The sequence below is a fragment of the Cupressus sempervirens genome, chromosome 10 (assembly GCF_028749045.1).
Source record: "Cupressus sempervirens isolate cs-2001-9-10 chromosome 10, ASM2874904v1, whole genome shotgun sequence".
In the NCBI taxonomy this organism is placed as follows: Eukaryota; Viridiplantae; Streptophyta; class Pinopsida; order Cupressales; family Cupressaceae; genus Cupressus; species Cupressus sempervirens.
The window spans coordinates 853,197,761-853,215,313 of record NC_143127.1 but is presented as its reverse complement, the minus strand read 5'-3'; the positions used below and the strand labels follow the sequence as shown (position 1 = coordinate 853,215,313).

At 34.0% G+C, this 17,553-nt stretch overlaps 1 protein-coding gene across 5 annotated transcripts in view; it reads right to left on the bottom strand.

Moving 5' to 3' along the window:
* Positions 1-17,553, bottom strand: part of LOC149536689 (ubiquitin-NEDD8-like protein RUB2) — a 231,204-nt gene that overhangs the window by 32,110 nt on the left and 181,541 nt on the right. For 3 of the 5 annotated variants that reach the window (XM_089803010.1, XM_089803012.1, XM_089803013.1), the window contains 2 exons: positions 4,390-4,476; positions 4,067-4,207 (listed from right to left, as the gene is read on the bottom strand). In XM_089803010.1, coding sequence (XP_089659136.1) covers positions 4,067-4,207; positions 4,390-4,476 — 228 coding nt within the window. Of the gene's footprint in view, positions 1-3,705; positions 3,803-3,953; positions 4,208-4,389; positions 4,477-17,553 lie in introns of all 5 variants that reach the window. The other 2 variants (XM_089803009.1, XM_089803011.1) reach the window with 2 other exon arrangements.

Genomic DNA, 17,553 nt, shown 5'->3' with positions numbered 1-17,553 from the left:
AATACACACTCACAGAGAACATGGTGGTCAAGATCCATGCTATTGCAAATACTATCTTCTTCCTAAACCTTCCTTCTATTCTCTAAACTCTAACTTGATCTTTTGATCTTCTTCCTGCTCTACTTTGTGCTTTGCTCTGCACTTTTCTTCTACTCTTTAATGTGTTTCTTTCATCGAATGAATCAAATTCATTCCTTCTGTCAAAATGTTTTCCCTCTCATTTGGATTTCAAACTCACCTACCAAATTGATGAGGGTTAGGTGGGTAGGTAGGCATTTAGCTCCATGGGAAACTAACCAACCACATTAAATTTCTAATAGGTTGAATAATTCATGTGCACTCTCTATAGCTAGCTCCACATTTAGCATGCACACATATGCAATCATTGCAAGGTAGCTAGCATGTGCATGAACATCAAACATTGACCTTGGTATGACTAAATTTTTTGAAAGCTCCTCTTGTGAAGTCCATATTTTGAATCCTTCCTTGTGAATCTATTTTCCCACAATCTGCAAATAATTTATTGCTTTCCTTTTCCCAAGACTACATTTCTAACAAAAAAAGTTGAACTCGTTGTGTACGGTTCCAAATTTTATTTGTCAATCTCTATAGCTTTGTGACACCATCTCTTTAGACATTTTGATGAACAATTCACATGCTTTTAGACTTAACTTCTAAAGCTTTTACCATATCTAACATCAGACTTTTCAAAGGAAGACATAGATTCAACTTGGGTTGCAATGTTGATTTTGCCTTCAAAATGTTAATATTTAAAATTTGAAAAGTATAAACTATTATTTTCTTTGATAAAATCTACTTTTTCTTCTATAGATCTCTCCAATGTTTCTATTTTATTGACCAAAGATGTTCTTTACCCACTTTGATATTTTATTTTCATAATATCTAGGCATTTATTGGCAAGTGTTTTCTAGTCTTTTCTCAACAATTTACATGATGTAAATCACTGTTCTAACTTTTGGCAGTGGGCCAGTGTCCCTTATAGGGTTTGCGACATGGCTTAACTACCACATGCAGGTGTATAAGACTATTGGTTGTATCAAACATCACAAGTTCGAATCTTACAAGCCACGATGAGTCACAGTGGGAGGGGGTTGTTGGTAGTGGGCTAGCATCCCTCGTAAGGTTTGTGACATGGCTTAACCACCTCCTGTGGTTGTATAATACTATTGGTTGTATTTGACATTAACAAGTTGATCTTTTGGTGCAATGGCAACCATTTCCTTTCTAACATGGTAAATGCTATTGTTCCCATTTTAAAGGATTTTGTTCCTTTTAATGAACACAATTTTTGATTTTTGATTTTTTTTAAAAACTAAAGGCATAAAGAGCCAATAATTTTGTTAATATTAAAGAAGTATTTACATCATAATCCATAATCGCTATCGAACCTTTACAACTTTGGTCCAGAACACTGAATAGGCACATGTGTCTTCCTCATCAACAATATGAAAAGGAGCAGGGAATAAAACCTTATTTTAAAAATTAGGAAAAATATTCACCAGATCTTTATCAATTGTCATATCTTCCATGTAGTTAGCCAACCTATTACTTTCTCTATATGTGTGAGAAATCACATAAAAGAAAAACTTGTCTAACAATGAGCAACACTTTTGAAGAACATAATATAATTTCTATTCTAACATGATCTCTATTGAACAACTTGAATTATGATTTGAGAATCCCCCTCCATATGGATCCCCAAAAAACCTATTTGAATTGAACTTTGAATACCATTAAGAAGAGTGAATGCTTCTTCTTGTCATTATCCCAAGATGAGAATTGAGAAGAACTCGAGGAAATATTGGAAGATAATGAATTTAATGATTCCACAATTGAAGAAACCAACCTTTTCTGAAACACTCGGATAGTAGAAACAACCTTTCAAAATATCGTTTTTATTTCTATCCCACCAAGTAGATCAAATGACAATGGCTGGTATAATGACCCATATATTAGCAAATAGAGAATTTGTGTATAGAGTTGGCCAAGATTGCAAAAAATCCCAAAGCTTAGTGGGGATGGGAAAGTAATCGGGAAGGGGATGGAATTCCGTTACTCCAACAAAACTTAGCCTTTTATGGACCAAGTTGGTGATCACAATGTTATTATTATTAAGCCTCGTAAATAGGAAATTTTTATGCATCACTTCTTTGGTCTGATTTTTCTTGTCAAACTGGCTTCTTTGAATGGTTTTGTAATTCTTTTCAAAAGAAACTTTGAAAAATAAAATTATAAGAAAACTCAAAGTTCCTAATTGAAATTTTAACTACCTGTTTTTAGAGCATTTTGTTTAGAAACACATTCTGATGCATATCTAGTTTGTAGGCAAACTGTAATGTTAGAAGGGATGGCCATGGTGAGTGCACATTGGTTTCTATTGTGGCATGTGTGCAACTGTTACCATTGTAAGAAGTCTCACTCTTCCACTACTTAAGAGAAGTTTTTCACTTATAGTGGTTGATATGGTTCATATGTTGTTGGTCACGTGCAGCCAAGATTGAAACGCGAATACAATTTGTTGTTCTAACTCTTGCAGCTCTATTTAGTATTATTCAAGATACAGTTGGAGTATTGAGGCTCTGGCTTTTATGGTCACATTGCTTGAACGACAAGTACTATTTTTTCATTTATTTTTTGAAGGAAGACAAAATGAATGACAATTCTAGTTGAGGAGTGTATGCCTATCATTTAAGATGTGTATAAGAGAGAAAACAAGGGGAAAAGTCTTAAAGTTGTACAAGGTGACTGATATCTCCTCCTGATTTTGGCGATCTACTTGGTTTTCTTATAGAACTCTTTTTCTCATGAAAAAGAGTGTAGAGAAAAACTACCATTAGAATTTACTTTATACAATCTTAACGGCTAGATCAAGCAAGTTCAAACATTTCAGGAACATTCACACATACGTTTCTTTGAACATTCATTAATGAATACTAATGCCAACGCAGCAATAAATTTTCTATTTAGTGCACTTAGGTTTGTTTCTACTAAGTGCATCGCCATTCAGTTATGCTGCACTTGGTCTGGATTCATTTGCGGATGAGATAAAAATGATCGATATATCCAATTCAAGGTAGATTTAATTGTTTGACACCACTAATACATTACAGCATATTTCATAATTCTCCGCACGGTTATAATTAACTTTTTAACTCGATTAGCATATTGTACGTTGCTATAATACTTCTCAACAAATTTTTATGTCAACGTCCAAATGGATACTGAGATATGAATATACGTGCAAACCACATCCTGAAGACAAGAATTGAGGTCTCTCGCGCAGATACCTGTTCTTCCTTATTCATCAATATCTGAAATAAAATGAATGCTGTATTCATATTTATTAGTTTCTGCATTGACAAGCAGATATGAAAATTAAACATCGCGATGCGTAACATGTAGATTTAAAGATTGTCAGAGGAAAAAGTAAATCATCGAGCAAAATAGCGTAAATGTTTTATTCATAACTTTTGCCATTTCAACAGCACCATTAAAGCTGCAGCAGGAAAATGGCTATTATCACTGGTGCAGGTTATTCTTAAACATCACATTCTAAGGGATAAATTAAGATTGAAAATCTTGAAAAAACAGTAGTTAATCTGACAATCTAAAATTAAGCCCTAGTAAATAATGTTCAAGCCGTCCAACTGATATATAACTCTGAAATTTTTTATTAGCAGCCACCGCGCAAAGCAAGTACAAGGTGTAGAACACAGCCTCCCTTAACACCATATTCTTCGAGTTTAGCATTATCATTCATTTGCCTTCCGAATATATGAGCCTGCAGGACAATATTCATCATGAAGATCAACAAGTAGTAATATTTTGTTGTTTTAACACCTTACCATATATCTTACCTCTTTCAATTCTATAAAATACCATGAAATTGAAACTCCTAAAAAAGCTGCAATTATCTCAACAAAGCTTTCTACCTTTGCTGTAGTGGTGTTATTCCCTCCTTTTCCTCGACCATCTCTTTGATCCGTTGGACGGTATCAGTGGGTTCAATATTAAGATCAACCTCTTTACCAGGTAGGGTTTTCACCTTGATGGAAAGGCCCCCCCTTAATCCAAACATAAAATACAAAGTTGATTCATTTTGGATATTATAATCCGCAAGAGTTCGTCCTTCTTCCATTTTTTTCCCACCAAAAACCAACCACTGATGATCTGTTGGGACGTCCCCCTGGAACAACACAAGCAATGAAACATATTAACAGTAACTTAATAATTCTTACAGAAAGCTGAAATCCCTTAACTATGAGACAGAGACAACATCAAAAACAAAATTCAATATCATTAAAATCCAAATTATCAAAAGGAAGGATATTTAGAAAAACTCAAATCTCGTACGATTGATAACACCACTTTAACTCTCGCCTTCACATTCTCGATGGTATCGCTACTGTTCACCTCAATGGTGATTGTTTTCCCTGTCATGGTTTTCACAAATATCTACATCTTTTCTTTCTTCACTAAACGTGTTCAGTAATATATGATTCCTTAAACTTCCTTAATAAGATTTGATCGGAGGAACGTGATTATATAGAGAGGTTCAAGGGAAGATATAGAACTGATATTATAGTAACCAACCAAACTAATTGTTACAACTGAATAGAAGCTTTCGAAAGGTGTTAACGGATTAATGACAGGAGGATTTAAGTGAATTAACTATTCACTCGGGAGCGACGTGTTTGCTTATGTTTGATATTTATTTTTGAATAGATGTAAATGAAATTTGTGTGTGTGGTCAAATTGTTTTTAGTCTATTGATGATGTTGAAAGGTTTTTAAAGAATCTGTTAATAAGGATGACGCTTGGAATGTATAGTTAGAATGATTTTGTGAATGACCTCCATAAAAAATTTCTCTCCTCAACCTATCATTCCTCTTAAATTTTTAAATCATCTTAGATGTACAACTTCAACTCCAAATACATCTGAAAACTTTTTTCATTTTCATATCCCCTCATTTGACAATAGAATTTTAATAATAATTAGATAATACAATGTTATTAAATAAATCATCTTAGATGTACAACTTCAACTCCAAATACATCTGAAAACTTTTTTCATTTTCATATCCCCTCATTTGACAATAGAATTTTAATAATAATTAGATAATACAATGTTATTAAATAAATAATGATAGTAAAGTTATATTAAAACTAATACTAAAATATAGAAATAAATTATTATTATTATTTAATATATATTATCATGAAATAATATTTAGTATTATATTTTAAATATTTAAAAAATAATAAACTTTCAATGATTAAATAGAGAAATAAAATTAAATATAGAGACAATATTGTAGAAAGTATGTTAACTTTTTACATAGAATTTAATAACAAATGATAATGAAATATAAATGAAGAAGTAAATAACTAATATAACATAGAATAATATAAATTAACTAAATCCAATGAAAAAGTCAAGAGATGTTTGAAAAATGCATATGACCCCTTAAAATCAAGATATAAAAAGGAGGAGAAGATAGGAGTTCCAAAAGGAATAATGGAAGAGGAAATCAAGATGAAGAAAATAAGAAAGTGACTTTCTCAAAATGAATCAATGATGTTGAGAGGATGTGAACCTTTGAAAGGGTCATAATTATGAATAGTTACCGACTCTTCAAATAAAAAGTGATTATAAACTATTGAGACTTTTCCAAAGGATTTTAGTTATATGAAATGTTGTAACTTTTTGAATGGATTATAACTATAAAGTGTTATTACTTTTCAATGGATTTGTATGATGAAAGATTGTGACTCTTAGAAAAGAAGAAATACAAAAATTATATTTTATCCTTTCCTTATCATTAGAAAATATTTAGAGAGTAAATATAGAGTTGAGATAATCTAGAAGGAATAATTCATTGAAGGATTGACAAAGGATAGTGTCACATGGACCAAGAAAAGAAGAAGGTAAGAAAAATATGTTTATGGATTATATATTTTTAATTATGTTTAAGAATTTATTTATATTAATGAATCATACTTGTGGATAATATAGTATGGTGTTAACACCATGGAGATTAATGAGACTCTCTATAAACCCTTAGAGTGACTATGATACTAAATGGGCAAACTCATGGTACCTTAGCCAAAGGGTGGTAAAATTTGACAATACCAAAATCAATGCCAGATGCAACACGATGTGGCAACCTCCCATGCTTGATGGATGACACTAAACTTTGATGGATCTACAATTGAGGGAAGGACTACGGCTGGTGGGGTTATCTGTGATGAAATAGGAAGGCTTGTTGGTTCCTATGTGGGAAGCTATGGAAGTGGATCAAATAATTAAGCAGAAGCCTTGGCCCTTCTATGGGGCATGAATATAGTGGAAGCAATAAGAATGAAAACATTAGCTATCAAAGGGGATTATGTGTTATTTATTAAAGCTCTGAAAGGTGATAGAAATAGAAATTGGATGATTAGATCAATTATCCAAGAAATTTGTAAATAGATCAGTAGACTTCTGAAGGTTACGGTGGACCATGTCTATTGGGAAGGAAACATCGTGGCTAATTACCTGAGAGGGATAGGACAATTTTTTAATGGGATGCAAAAATTGGATGATGTTATCTAGATCCAACTATTCACCCAACTTCAGATGGATAGTGAAAGAAAATATATTGGCACCATATGAAGGGTTATAATAGGTGGCAAGTCTTCATTGAGCTAGGAGGGCAGGATTCATTATGGGTTAAATGTGATGATGAAATTAATGAAAGGGAGGGTTTTGAATTTTTTATCCTTTATGGTATGCCCACTGGAAACATTTATGATGAAGGTGAAAAGAAGTTCCATGGGTATCTATCAAACAAAAAATTAGCCATGAAGGATAGGCACACTAAAGGATCATAATTTCAAATTTCTAATGCATCATAGAATGGGATGGTGGTACCTCTAGCATTCCTTGAGCATAGTTGGGAAGGTACTCTTCATACGTGCAAAGATAAGGTCTTGTTTGGAAAGTGTGATGCATTGTGATCATAATGCAGTGATCAATTATTACCATAAGGTCATTCACATTGATAAAGTTTTAAAAAATCTCTTATTCAGGATCCTACCTCCAATAGGGGTATGTTGGTGGATACTGAGGGTTTTGTAATTAGGCTTGGGGAAGGAACCATGGGTACTAAATCTAACTACACTGAGCTAGATAAGTTTGAGGACTACATTAAGGATAGTGAATCAACATGGGTTTATTCAAGGGAAGGATATCATTTTTCCTTCATGGAGTGTATTGAAGGGTTTCACGATCATGTGTCCATGCAATTTGTATACTCTTGGGCTAACAAAAAGGTGAATGTTAATGGGATTTATTTTTAAATCACAAAGGAACTCATTGCAAATGTGGGTAGTCTATCTATCAAGGAAAAGAGTTGGCATAAGCAACCTAGAGTTTTGGATGAGGTGAGTTTGCAAAAATTCTTCCACTCTAAGGAGAAATCAATGCACATTCATGGCATCTTTTCCAAAGAGGATCTTCCTAAGCTCTGCAATGTCTTTTTCTATGTTATCACATGATACATCACACTTGAGGATTTTTTTCAAGTGCTTTACTATTACCAGTATCCAATTTTAAAACATTTTTGAAATAGTGATTTAATCTTGTTTCCCCATATCATTCTACATTTAGTGGAAGATAGTGTTTTTAACACCTGGAAAAAGAGGGAAGAAGGGTGACCTTTTAAAATTCTTCACCAGGACCTTATGTTCAAGCTCTACAAATTCTACCAAGCCCTCAACCCACCCTTGATTGTTGACCCCCTAGCCATTTCTACCCCTTAGGTTTCTAGCAACCTGAGACCTAGGTTGGCCTTGAAATTTATTGTCAAAAATTCCCCTTGTATCAGGAATGATATTAGTGTTATTGACTAGATACTGATACTAGTAGAAGCAATAAAGTCACTAGGAGATCAAGAAAGAGACTCAAAATGGAAAAATTTAGAGCCCCACCCAAAAAGGATGTGAGCTATGAATCTACAAAGGTGGAGACCAAGCCTACAAGGAAGATGAAATTGAAAATGATGCACCTTGGTTCCAAGAGTAAAGATAGCACTAGCTCATCCCATGTTTATGATAACCTTGAAGGTAAACCTTCCCTAGACAAGAGCTTGGGTGGTGATATCACTTCTTCTACAATGAATGTAGAGGTGGGTGGGGAGAAGGAAGAGGGACCCCCCATGAGAAAGATAAAAGTAAAACTAGGATGGATAGGCTAGAGAAAACCTTGCATGAACTTGTGGAGAACCAAAAGACCTTGTATTGGCAATTTGACCCTTGCTAAGTACAGCACTAAGGTAATATATTCGGTGGCCAGAACTCTATATCTTTTTTAGGTTAATAATGAGGAGAAAAATGTGGGAAAAGAAAGTGAAATATCTCTCTCTCTCTCTGTCTCTCTCTGTCTCTCTCTCTCTCTCTCTCTCTCTCTCTCTCTCTCTCTCTCTCTCTCTCTCTCTCTCTCTCTCTCTCTCTCTCTCTCTCTCTCTATAGCTTCCTAGTGGACCATTGGTGTAAGACCCTACTAGACAAACCCATGAAGGAGGAGGAAGACATGGTTGTTAAGAATGACCCATGTGACAAAGAAGGGAGCTAGCCCCTAAGCTTTTGTTTTAATTTTTTTGTTATGATTTTGTATTTTATAAACTATGTGTCCAGTGGGTCTAATATGTATAATTTGAAACATTGCAAAAATTATAGCATAACCTATAGTATGAGTTGCTACTATGTTTTTCAGTTTAGTATTATTAGTAGGAAGGATTTTTATCTTATTTGTGAACATGGTTTGTTTTTTATGTTTAGAAAAGGAATAGGATGGACTACTATTGAATGATTATTGGCTGGCCTCTAACATATTGTAATCTTGGGTCAACTCCTCTTTTCCTAGCTACTATTTAATACATAAAAAATAGTATATATATGAATTGATATAAATAGGCAATTTTACAATATTGTGGCCAAAGAACAATAATATCTTACACTCTATAGTTATAATTTTTTTTCAAGAGTTTTCTACCCTTAAAAGTCTTATAACAATAACACAAATAGAAAGTTCACTTATATAATCTTCATCAAACCTTGACTATAAAGCTCCTCTAAAAACACATTAATTATATTAAAATTCTACTATTATTTTCTTATATATATCAAAAATGTATTCAAGAATGACTAATAGCCCTTCTCATAGAAGCATTTTAAATTTCTCAATATTCCATCTTTAAATATTGCTTTATGATTGAAACCCTTTTTAATTCCAACCACTTTTCTCCTGTCATTATCAAGATGAATAACATGAAATATATTAATCATTTATCGTTTGGTAAATTTCATAGTACAATAGAGCACAAATCATAATTACAATATTAATATATTTTTAACTTAAAATAAATACAATTAATTAATCATTGCATTTACATATAAAACTAAAATTATTATTAACTATATTTATTTATCTATAGGCAAGTACTACACTAGTAGCAGACCATGTTTATTTTCAAAATATTTATTACAATGAAAAAATGATGTAAACAATATATTAAAAAACTATAATATACAATAAATATATTCTCATAAAATTATAAATTATAATTTTTTAGATTTAGTTATTATAAAAGAGATAAAATATTGAACTAATTATATTATTTGAAATTATTTATTTATTTTTTATAAATAATTATTGTTTAAAGATTAAAAACTAAATAATATTAAAATTTTAATAAATATAATTATTTTAAGTTAAGTGTATAAAGTATGAATATAATAATTTTAAAATATATATTATTACCTTAATACTTAATATTTTCATTTAAAGATAAAACAAGGGGCGCATAATGGTTAGTAGTATAGATTAGTAGTATAGTAATAATATAGTTTTCTTTCTTTTCATATTGCAACCAATGTTACCCTAGAAGATCCGTTTTATATCAATTTTATCATAAAATAAAATATTGTGAAATAATTAAATATTTGATATAGCTATTATTTTAAATTTTTATATTTATCTAATATTAGCTTAAAATGATAATTGTTGATAAAATATTGTAGAAAAAGAAAAAAATTTATTTATAATATTTATACATTAATATTTAAATAAAATACGAAATGACATTTAAGAATTATACTTTAATTCTATTATTAAAACTTAAATAAAAATGTAAAATATTTATTATTTCTAATATAAACATATTAATATTATTTATTTAATTAAATGTAATCTACAAATTTTTCAAATCTTTTATCATTGTATTATTTTAAAAATATTTTATAATATTTTATAATTTAATATTAGAATTGTAAGAGAATAGTTCACATTATATGCAAGTAATAAAAGAAGATGAGAGAAGTTTAAATGTGCATTTGAGAGATGAAAAATGAATTTGAAAACTATGACCAAATGTGAAAAGTTAAATTATATAAATAAAATAGAAGGATGAATTAATTAGAAGTAACAAATTTCAATGAGCAAAGCTAATTATAATTTTAAAATTATTATTTAAGAGAATTCAAAAAAATCCAAGCAGTTAATTAAACTGAAGGGACATGCAAAGATCTAGTGGTAGGAGGTTTAGCTAGAGAGAAATAGAAAGGGAAAGGACAAAATCACTAGATGGGAACAGATGATAGCTAAACTAAAGAAGAAACTCATTCCCATGGATTATGACCTTGATTTGTTGAAGAAAATGCAAGGATTGAAGCAAGCAGGAAAATCGTTCAAGAGTATATCGAAGAGTTATACTGAGTTCTCATTAGAACCGATCATGTAGAAGTTGATAAGTAGAAAGTGGTCCATTATCTTTATGGATTAAGGCTAAGCATCCAAGACAATATGAGTCTTGTTTGAATGAGTAGTATTAAGGAGGAATACCAGTTTTCCCTACGAGTTGAGGAGAAACTAAGAAAGAAGTTTGAGAACAAGAATAGTTGAAAAGGTCATGGTGGAAGATCTGGCAGATGATCTTATGGTGGTCGTAATGATGATCAGAAGAAAAAGGATGAGGCTAGAAGTAGCAGTTAGAACCATAGGGGAAATAATTCCAATCATTTTCATGATCAAAATAATAGATATTAGAGAGGAAGAGGCAAATGACAAGGATCTAGATGAGGAGGCTTTCGTGGGAAATGTTTTCACTATAGAGAAGAAGTGCATAGAGCAGTTGAATGTTCCTAGCACCAAGGAATGATAAATTGAATAAAAGAAGGCCAAGCTAGAGTTGTGTATGTGTGAATATGTGGCCTCTGCTAACACACACACTTCAACACAGTCATTGTATGCAGATTCATCCATGAATGAACATTGGATTGTTCATCCAAAAATCAGCCTACAAAGCGACCTGTTGCCTTCTATCTAAAGGGAATTGCTTGCATCCTCAGATTCGAGGTGCTTAAGCAACCAAACCCTGTAAGAATGAAGGATTTGAAAAAAAATGTGACTAATCTATATGAGAATGCAGATTAATCTAGAATAGAGTATGCACGTTTAATCTAAGAACATGTAAAAGAAATTATACTAAATGTATGCATATTAAATCTAGATGAGAATTAAACTAGAAAATGAATACGAAAGTAGGGAGCTCAAATGAATGCACAATCCAACAAAAATTCGATGCAAATTCTCATTCAACCTCCTAAAATGAAGAGATGAGGGTCTCTTAAATAGACTTTCCTGAAATACATCAACGGTTGAGATCGATTCGGATCAACGGTCAAGATTGAAGATGAGGTTCAGTCATAAAGGGAGATTCCCAAATTAAAGGGAGTTAACAGATTTAATTTGAGTAAAATAAGGAGTTAACTGATTCAATTTGAGTAGAAAAAGGAGTTAACTGATTTAACTCATTTTTGATCAATAGTGAACTGAAAATTTCCCTTTTTGAACTGAAGAGAGATTTTGTTGAGATATTTAATTTAATAAAATGAGATATGCTCTCATAATTACTTTTTCTATTTAATTAAATAATCTTTAATTAATTAGAGACACTTTTCTTATTTAATTAAATAACGTCATTTAATTAATTAGGAATGGCTTCCCATTTAATTAAATAACTTTTTTTAATTAATTAGAAGTAAGTAATCCATTTAATTAAATAATTTCATTTAATTAATTAGAAATACCTTTCCCATTTAATTAATCAAGATAAGTGTATTTATTAAATTAAATAAATTTAATTCCATAGTACATTAGCCTTAGGATATAATTTAATTTAATTAAAGTATAAATACTTAATAATTAAATTATAATTAAATCAAGTAGGTTTAATGTGACTAATATGAGTACATACTATAAGAATTAAATAAGAAATATGATGAATGCAGATTAGGGTTTTCTGCATCTGACAATTAAGTCAAGTAGGGAATAGCAGAATGAGAATTGCCTATTAGAATAGGGCTTAGAAATTATCAGAAATAGACCAGAATTGGTATAATGGTAATGAGCCAATTTTGGGGTATTACACTTTTCTCCTCTTTGAATGAATGTGTGAGCAACACGTTCAATTCAAAGAATATCAGAAAGCATGATGTGAAGATGAGATTGGTTCCAAAGTTGATGACACAGAGACCAATTGATAAGCTTTTAAGGACTATCTCTAGAACAGAGCTTAATCCCAAGGAATCCAAGTAGAGCACCTAGATACCTAAGATTGGTAGCATTTAAAAGACTATCTCCAGTACAGAGCGTAATCTTTAAGGATCCAAACATAACGTCTAGATACATGAAATTGATAAGCACTTAAAAGGTTTCTCCAGAACAAAGTTTAACCTTTAAGGATCCAGATAGAACATCTAGATACCTAAGAATGAAAGTATTTAGAAGACTATCTCCAGAATAGAGCTTAACCTTCAAGGATCCAGATAGAACACCTAGATACTTAAGATCGAAAAAAGATAACAAGGTCCAATCATGAGTCATAGAATCATCCCCAGAACGAGGTTTGATTCTCAGGAGTCAGGGTTTAGATTGTCCCAATACCTGTCTATCGAACTCTGAGAAGAGTTGTTATAAGGTTCATCAATTGATGAAAAGATAAGATAGATGGCAAAGATGCCAGATAGAAGGGAACAAAATGCCCCAAGTCACTAGGACATAAGAGGGGAACTAGATGCCTTGAGCAATAAGTATTTAATGATGTAATCATCCTGCCCCCTCGGGAGCGAAATCGAAAGATGACACACCATAAATATGATTGAAGCAATACATCATGAGATATAGAAGAAATTTGAGATTCAACAAAATCTAGAAGAGATCAGAATGATTTGAAGAAGATTCAGGGTTTATTTGAAATGATTGGAAAGTTGCAAAGACCAAGTTTGACCAAATATTGACCAGATTTAACCATGATTGACTTGAGTTGACTATTTTCAAAAAGAATTTTGAAAATATGGATAATGTAAAGTTGAAAGGATTCCAAGAATCACAAAGTATCAGAAAGATTTGGGCTGCACAAGCGTTCGATCGTGTCGATTCCCAAAATTTTAAAATGTAATTTTGAAGATCTTAGGTGTGTCAAATTTTGAATTTGATCTCAAAAATGGATCCAGAACGGTCCAATTAGCTAGGGGTGTGATTTTTGCGCAAATCTGAGCAATTTGAAAAATTTGGTGAACACCTATATAAAGGCTCGAAGGGTCATTTTCAATTCATTTGTGCTTTTGTCTTGTAGTGATTTTGAGCTCTGATAGAGACATGGCAGTGAACGTGAGATATCATCTTTTTGAGAGCTCCAAACAACATAGCCAGCTAGTAGACTATGAACCATCGATGAGTCATCAATTTCCCATATTCGTACTTTTGCTTTCACGCATTTTGAGGTCATTTATTGCACATTTTAGGATGTTTAAGGATTGTTAATTCTTTCTTCACGCGAGACTGATCTCTTCTCACGTGAAGATCTTTTTTCTTCATGTGAACAAATAGGATAGGTTGTTTCTTTGCTCACGGTTGGAGGATCTTCGCGCAGGACAATTTTGGTTTCGTACGAAGGTGGAGATTCTCTGCGCGAGGCAATTTGTGTTTCACACGAGAATCTCTTTTCTCGCATGGAGAACTCTATCTTTGCATGAAGGTTAGATTCTTCATGCGAAGAAAGAATTATTTCGCACGAAACTGAATGTTTTCGTATGAGATTTCATGAATCTCGCACGAAATTCCATGATAGTTTTGTAATTTTGCACTTAGAAATTGCATTTTATTTCATTTTGATGCTTCATTTTGACTTGATACTGATCGTTTGTTTGTCATTTTTTTGTTGTGTGTGTAGGAGGTCTTCGGAGACATTTCATTTAGATGTCATTATCTTCCATATGGAGAGTTATTGTAGAGTTTGGATGACACAGATCGAGCACACATTGCCCGATTGGGTTTGTCTTCACTATGCTAGATTCCAGCCGTGATGGTGAATCACGACTTACTGACTGCTTTGGTAGAGCATTTGCATTCAGACATGAACACATTTCATTTTCTGATGGGTGAGATGACGATTACCCTAGAGGATATATGGAGGATACTGAGGATCCCATTTCATGGCACCCGGGTCGTCTATGATACAGTGCCTCGATTAGGGACAGAGACACTTTCCATTGTATTCAGGAGAGAGCTACTGAGAGGCAGGGCCATCAGTTGGGATGAGTTGATGCATACTTATGGACCCACACACAGGTTGGCATCCGTGCTAGGTATATTCTTGAGCTTCTTTTTATGTCTTGACAAGGGACAGCATGGGTTGGAGTGTAGATGGGGTATCATGCTTCGTAGGATGCTGGAGGCACCAGAGATCTTCGGGTGGGGTTAGTGCATGTTTGCTCACCTTTTCCATGAGATGCACGAGGTCATCTTCCATGAGAAGAAGACCATGGTAGCAGGAGTTTATGTTCTATAGATCTGGGCCTAAGAGCATCTTCTTGTATGTAGGCCAATTTTTGAGGATGCTCGGGAGCCGATGGAGCCCTACATATATAGATATCGAGGGCATATTACCCAAGCCCACCTGGGTAAGACTGAGCACTGGCAAACACATCTTGATGACCTGGTGTCCGTTATATGGTGACCCTAGAGAGAGATAGAGGACTGGGATGATGCCCCCAGAGAGTTGCCATGGATGTTTAGGTCTCGACCGCTGGCGGGCAAGATGACATCAGTGATCGAGAGATTTGTCATCTCATGAGTGTGGAAGTAGTATGGCCGACCATAGGATATTTCACCTAAGTATTGTGCCTATGCCAGGGTGTAGAAGGATATTGAGCGAGGATGGCCTCCACGGATGGATCTAGGGCGATCCATGATAGATATCTACAGTTTAGCTGCTGTTGAGTGGGACTACCTGCCAAAGGTAGTAGATGCAGGGATGACGCCTACATATCAGAAATTTTTGATGAGCCATCCATTTCCACACTTCACAGATCCACTAGGGATGGTAAGGCAGGTACAGGGATAGGGACAGGTGCCCCAACAGCAGCAGGCACAGCCACAGATGCCACCACAAGTCCAACACTGGGTATAATAGATGCCTATTCCCCCACGTCAGATGGGATCAGACCCAGGTGCTAGGGGCAGTGGGGTAGGACACAATTGGCGAAGGAGGTAGAGGACAAAGGAGTAGGCCCCTCAGTAGGAGGTCCCATAGCAGAAAGTACCTCCATAGCCTATTCCTTGGGTACAGCAGATGCCTATTCCCCCACATCAGATGGGATCAGACCCAGGTGCTAGGGGCAGTGGGGCAGGACACAATTGGTAGAGGAGTTAGACGACAAAGGAGCAGGCCCCTCAGTAGGAGGTCCCATAGCAGCAAGTACCTCCATAGCCACAGGTACCGCCACCACAGTAGGCACCTCTATAGCAGCAGGCACCAAAGATGGTTGATGAGGATATGCCAGATCAGTTGACAGGTGTGGTATAGGATGTGGTACGGTGGTACCAAGAGTGGCTTTGTGCAGCTTCCCGACAGTTGGGAGAGTTGCAGATTGCAGTGGTAGTTAGGGATGCGCAACTGGTAGAGCGATAGCGAGAGACAAATTTTCAGAGAGAGTGCACGGAGACTGCAGAGTGGAGATTGGAGCTAGCATAGGATGAGATCCACTTCCAATCAACTCGGGCAACATATTATTATGTGGCATATACTAGTGCAGTACCTGATGAGACATTGCAAGTTCAATGATTCTCTCAGTATGCGTGAGAGTCTGGAGGTGCACGACCTCCTGTCAGGCTGGATATGCCACCACCGCCTCCGCCACCTACTGCCCCTACTCCTACTCCTCTTAGAGGAGAGAGTTCAGGATAGAGTTAGATGCTCTGTGTCTGATGATGATTTTTTTGATCTCTGGCTATGTATTGATTGGTGTGCTAGCACTGCATGTGTCATTTTTGATTGATTGTCCTTGAGTAGCGCCCATTTTTGTATTGACCCATTCTTTGATATATATATATATATATATATATATATATATATATATATATATATATATATATATATATATATATATATATATATACAAGATTTTGAGCCAAGTATTCCTGTGTACATGTCATTGTCTATTTTGTTTTGCTTTGATGTACATGAGATGTGTGTTGTACTTGGAGAGAACATATATGTATGAACTAACATCTGACGTAGTGTTGCGTGTTTTTGTTTGATAGTCACAAGTATTCCATTGAGAAGTGTGAATTGATGAACCAAATGCTTGTGCAGCCATGGAAGAATTTGATACATGTGGAGTATGAATAGAATTACCATCAAATTGTGTGCTAATGCAAATGAAGTATGTAATGCAAGACTATGTAAAATGCAACCCTAGGTCTGGTTACCAAACCTCAATGATTTATCATCACTGGATATAAAATAAAGCTCATATGTTATACAAATCCCACTGACTTTGCAATCATGAAAATATGAATATAACATATGTTATTGGGATGTCAGGATTAAATGTAAGCATTCGAGGCACAAGAAGCTAGAATGACCAGAACGTTTGTCCCTTTTAATGTACCAAGTTAACATAAGCATCAAAGCATAAATGCTAGGATGACTTGAATTTTTCTTGTATGACAGGCACATCAAACACAGGGGAGATTCCTCTTATTCTAAGTATTAAGTATTCATTCTATCTGCAACGACCCTTGCGTTCGTAACCTGAGACAGAAGTGTGCTAGATATACTCGCACTGACACGTATGTTCACTTAACAGGACAAGTATCAATATTTATTGTAGCATGAAGAGTTTACTCCAACAAACAAGGAGAAGAACCAAAATTATTGGCATATTCATATTAAAGGAGTCGAGGTACACACGGCCATCCAATATGAGATAGAGGCTCTTATAGTGGACACCCCTCTTATAGGAATATATCAACTTATTGGAACTAAACCACAAACAGAAAGCCAAGAAAAGATCATGCCCCCAGTCATTACTTCTCTAGTTGAAGATGACATCATTGAGTTGCTCGAGGAGATATGATAAAGCAAAAAAAAGAAAACAAAGAAAATGCTCAGCATATCCAAACAAGTATATCATTTTTTGAATTCA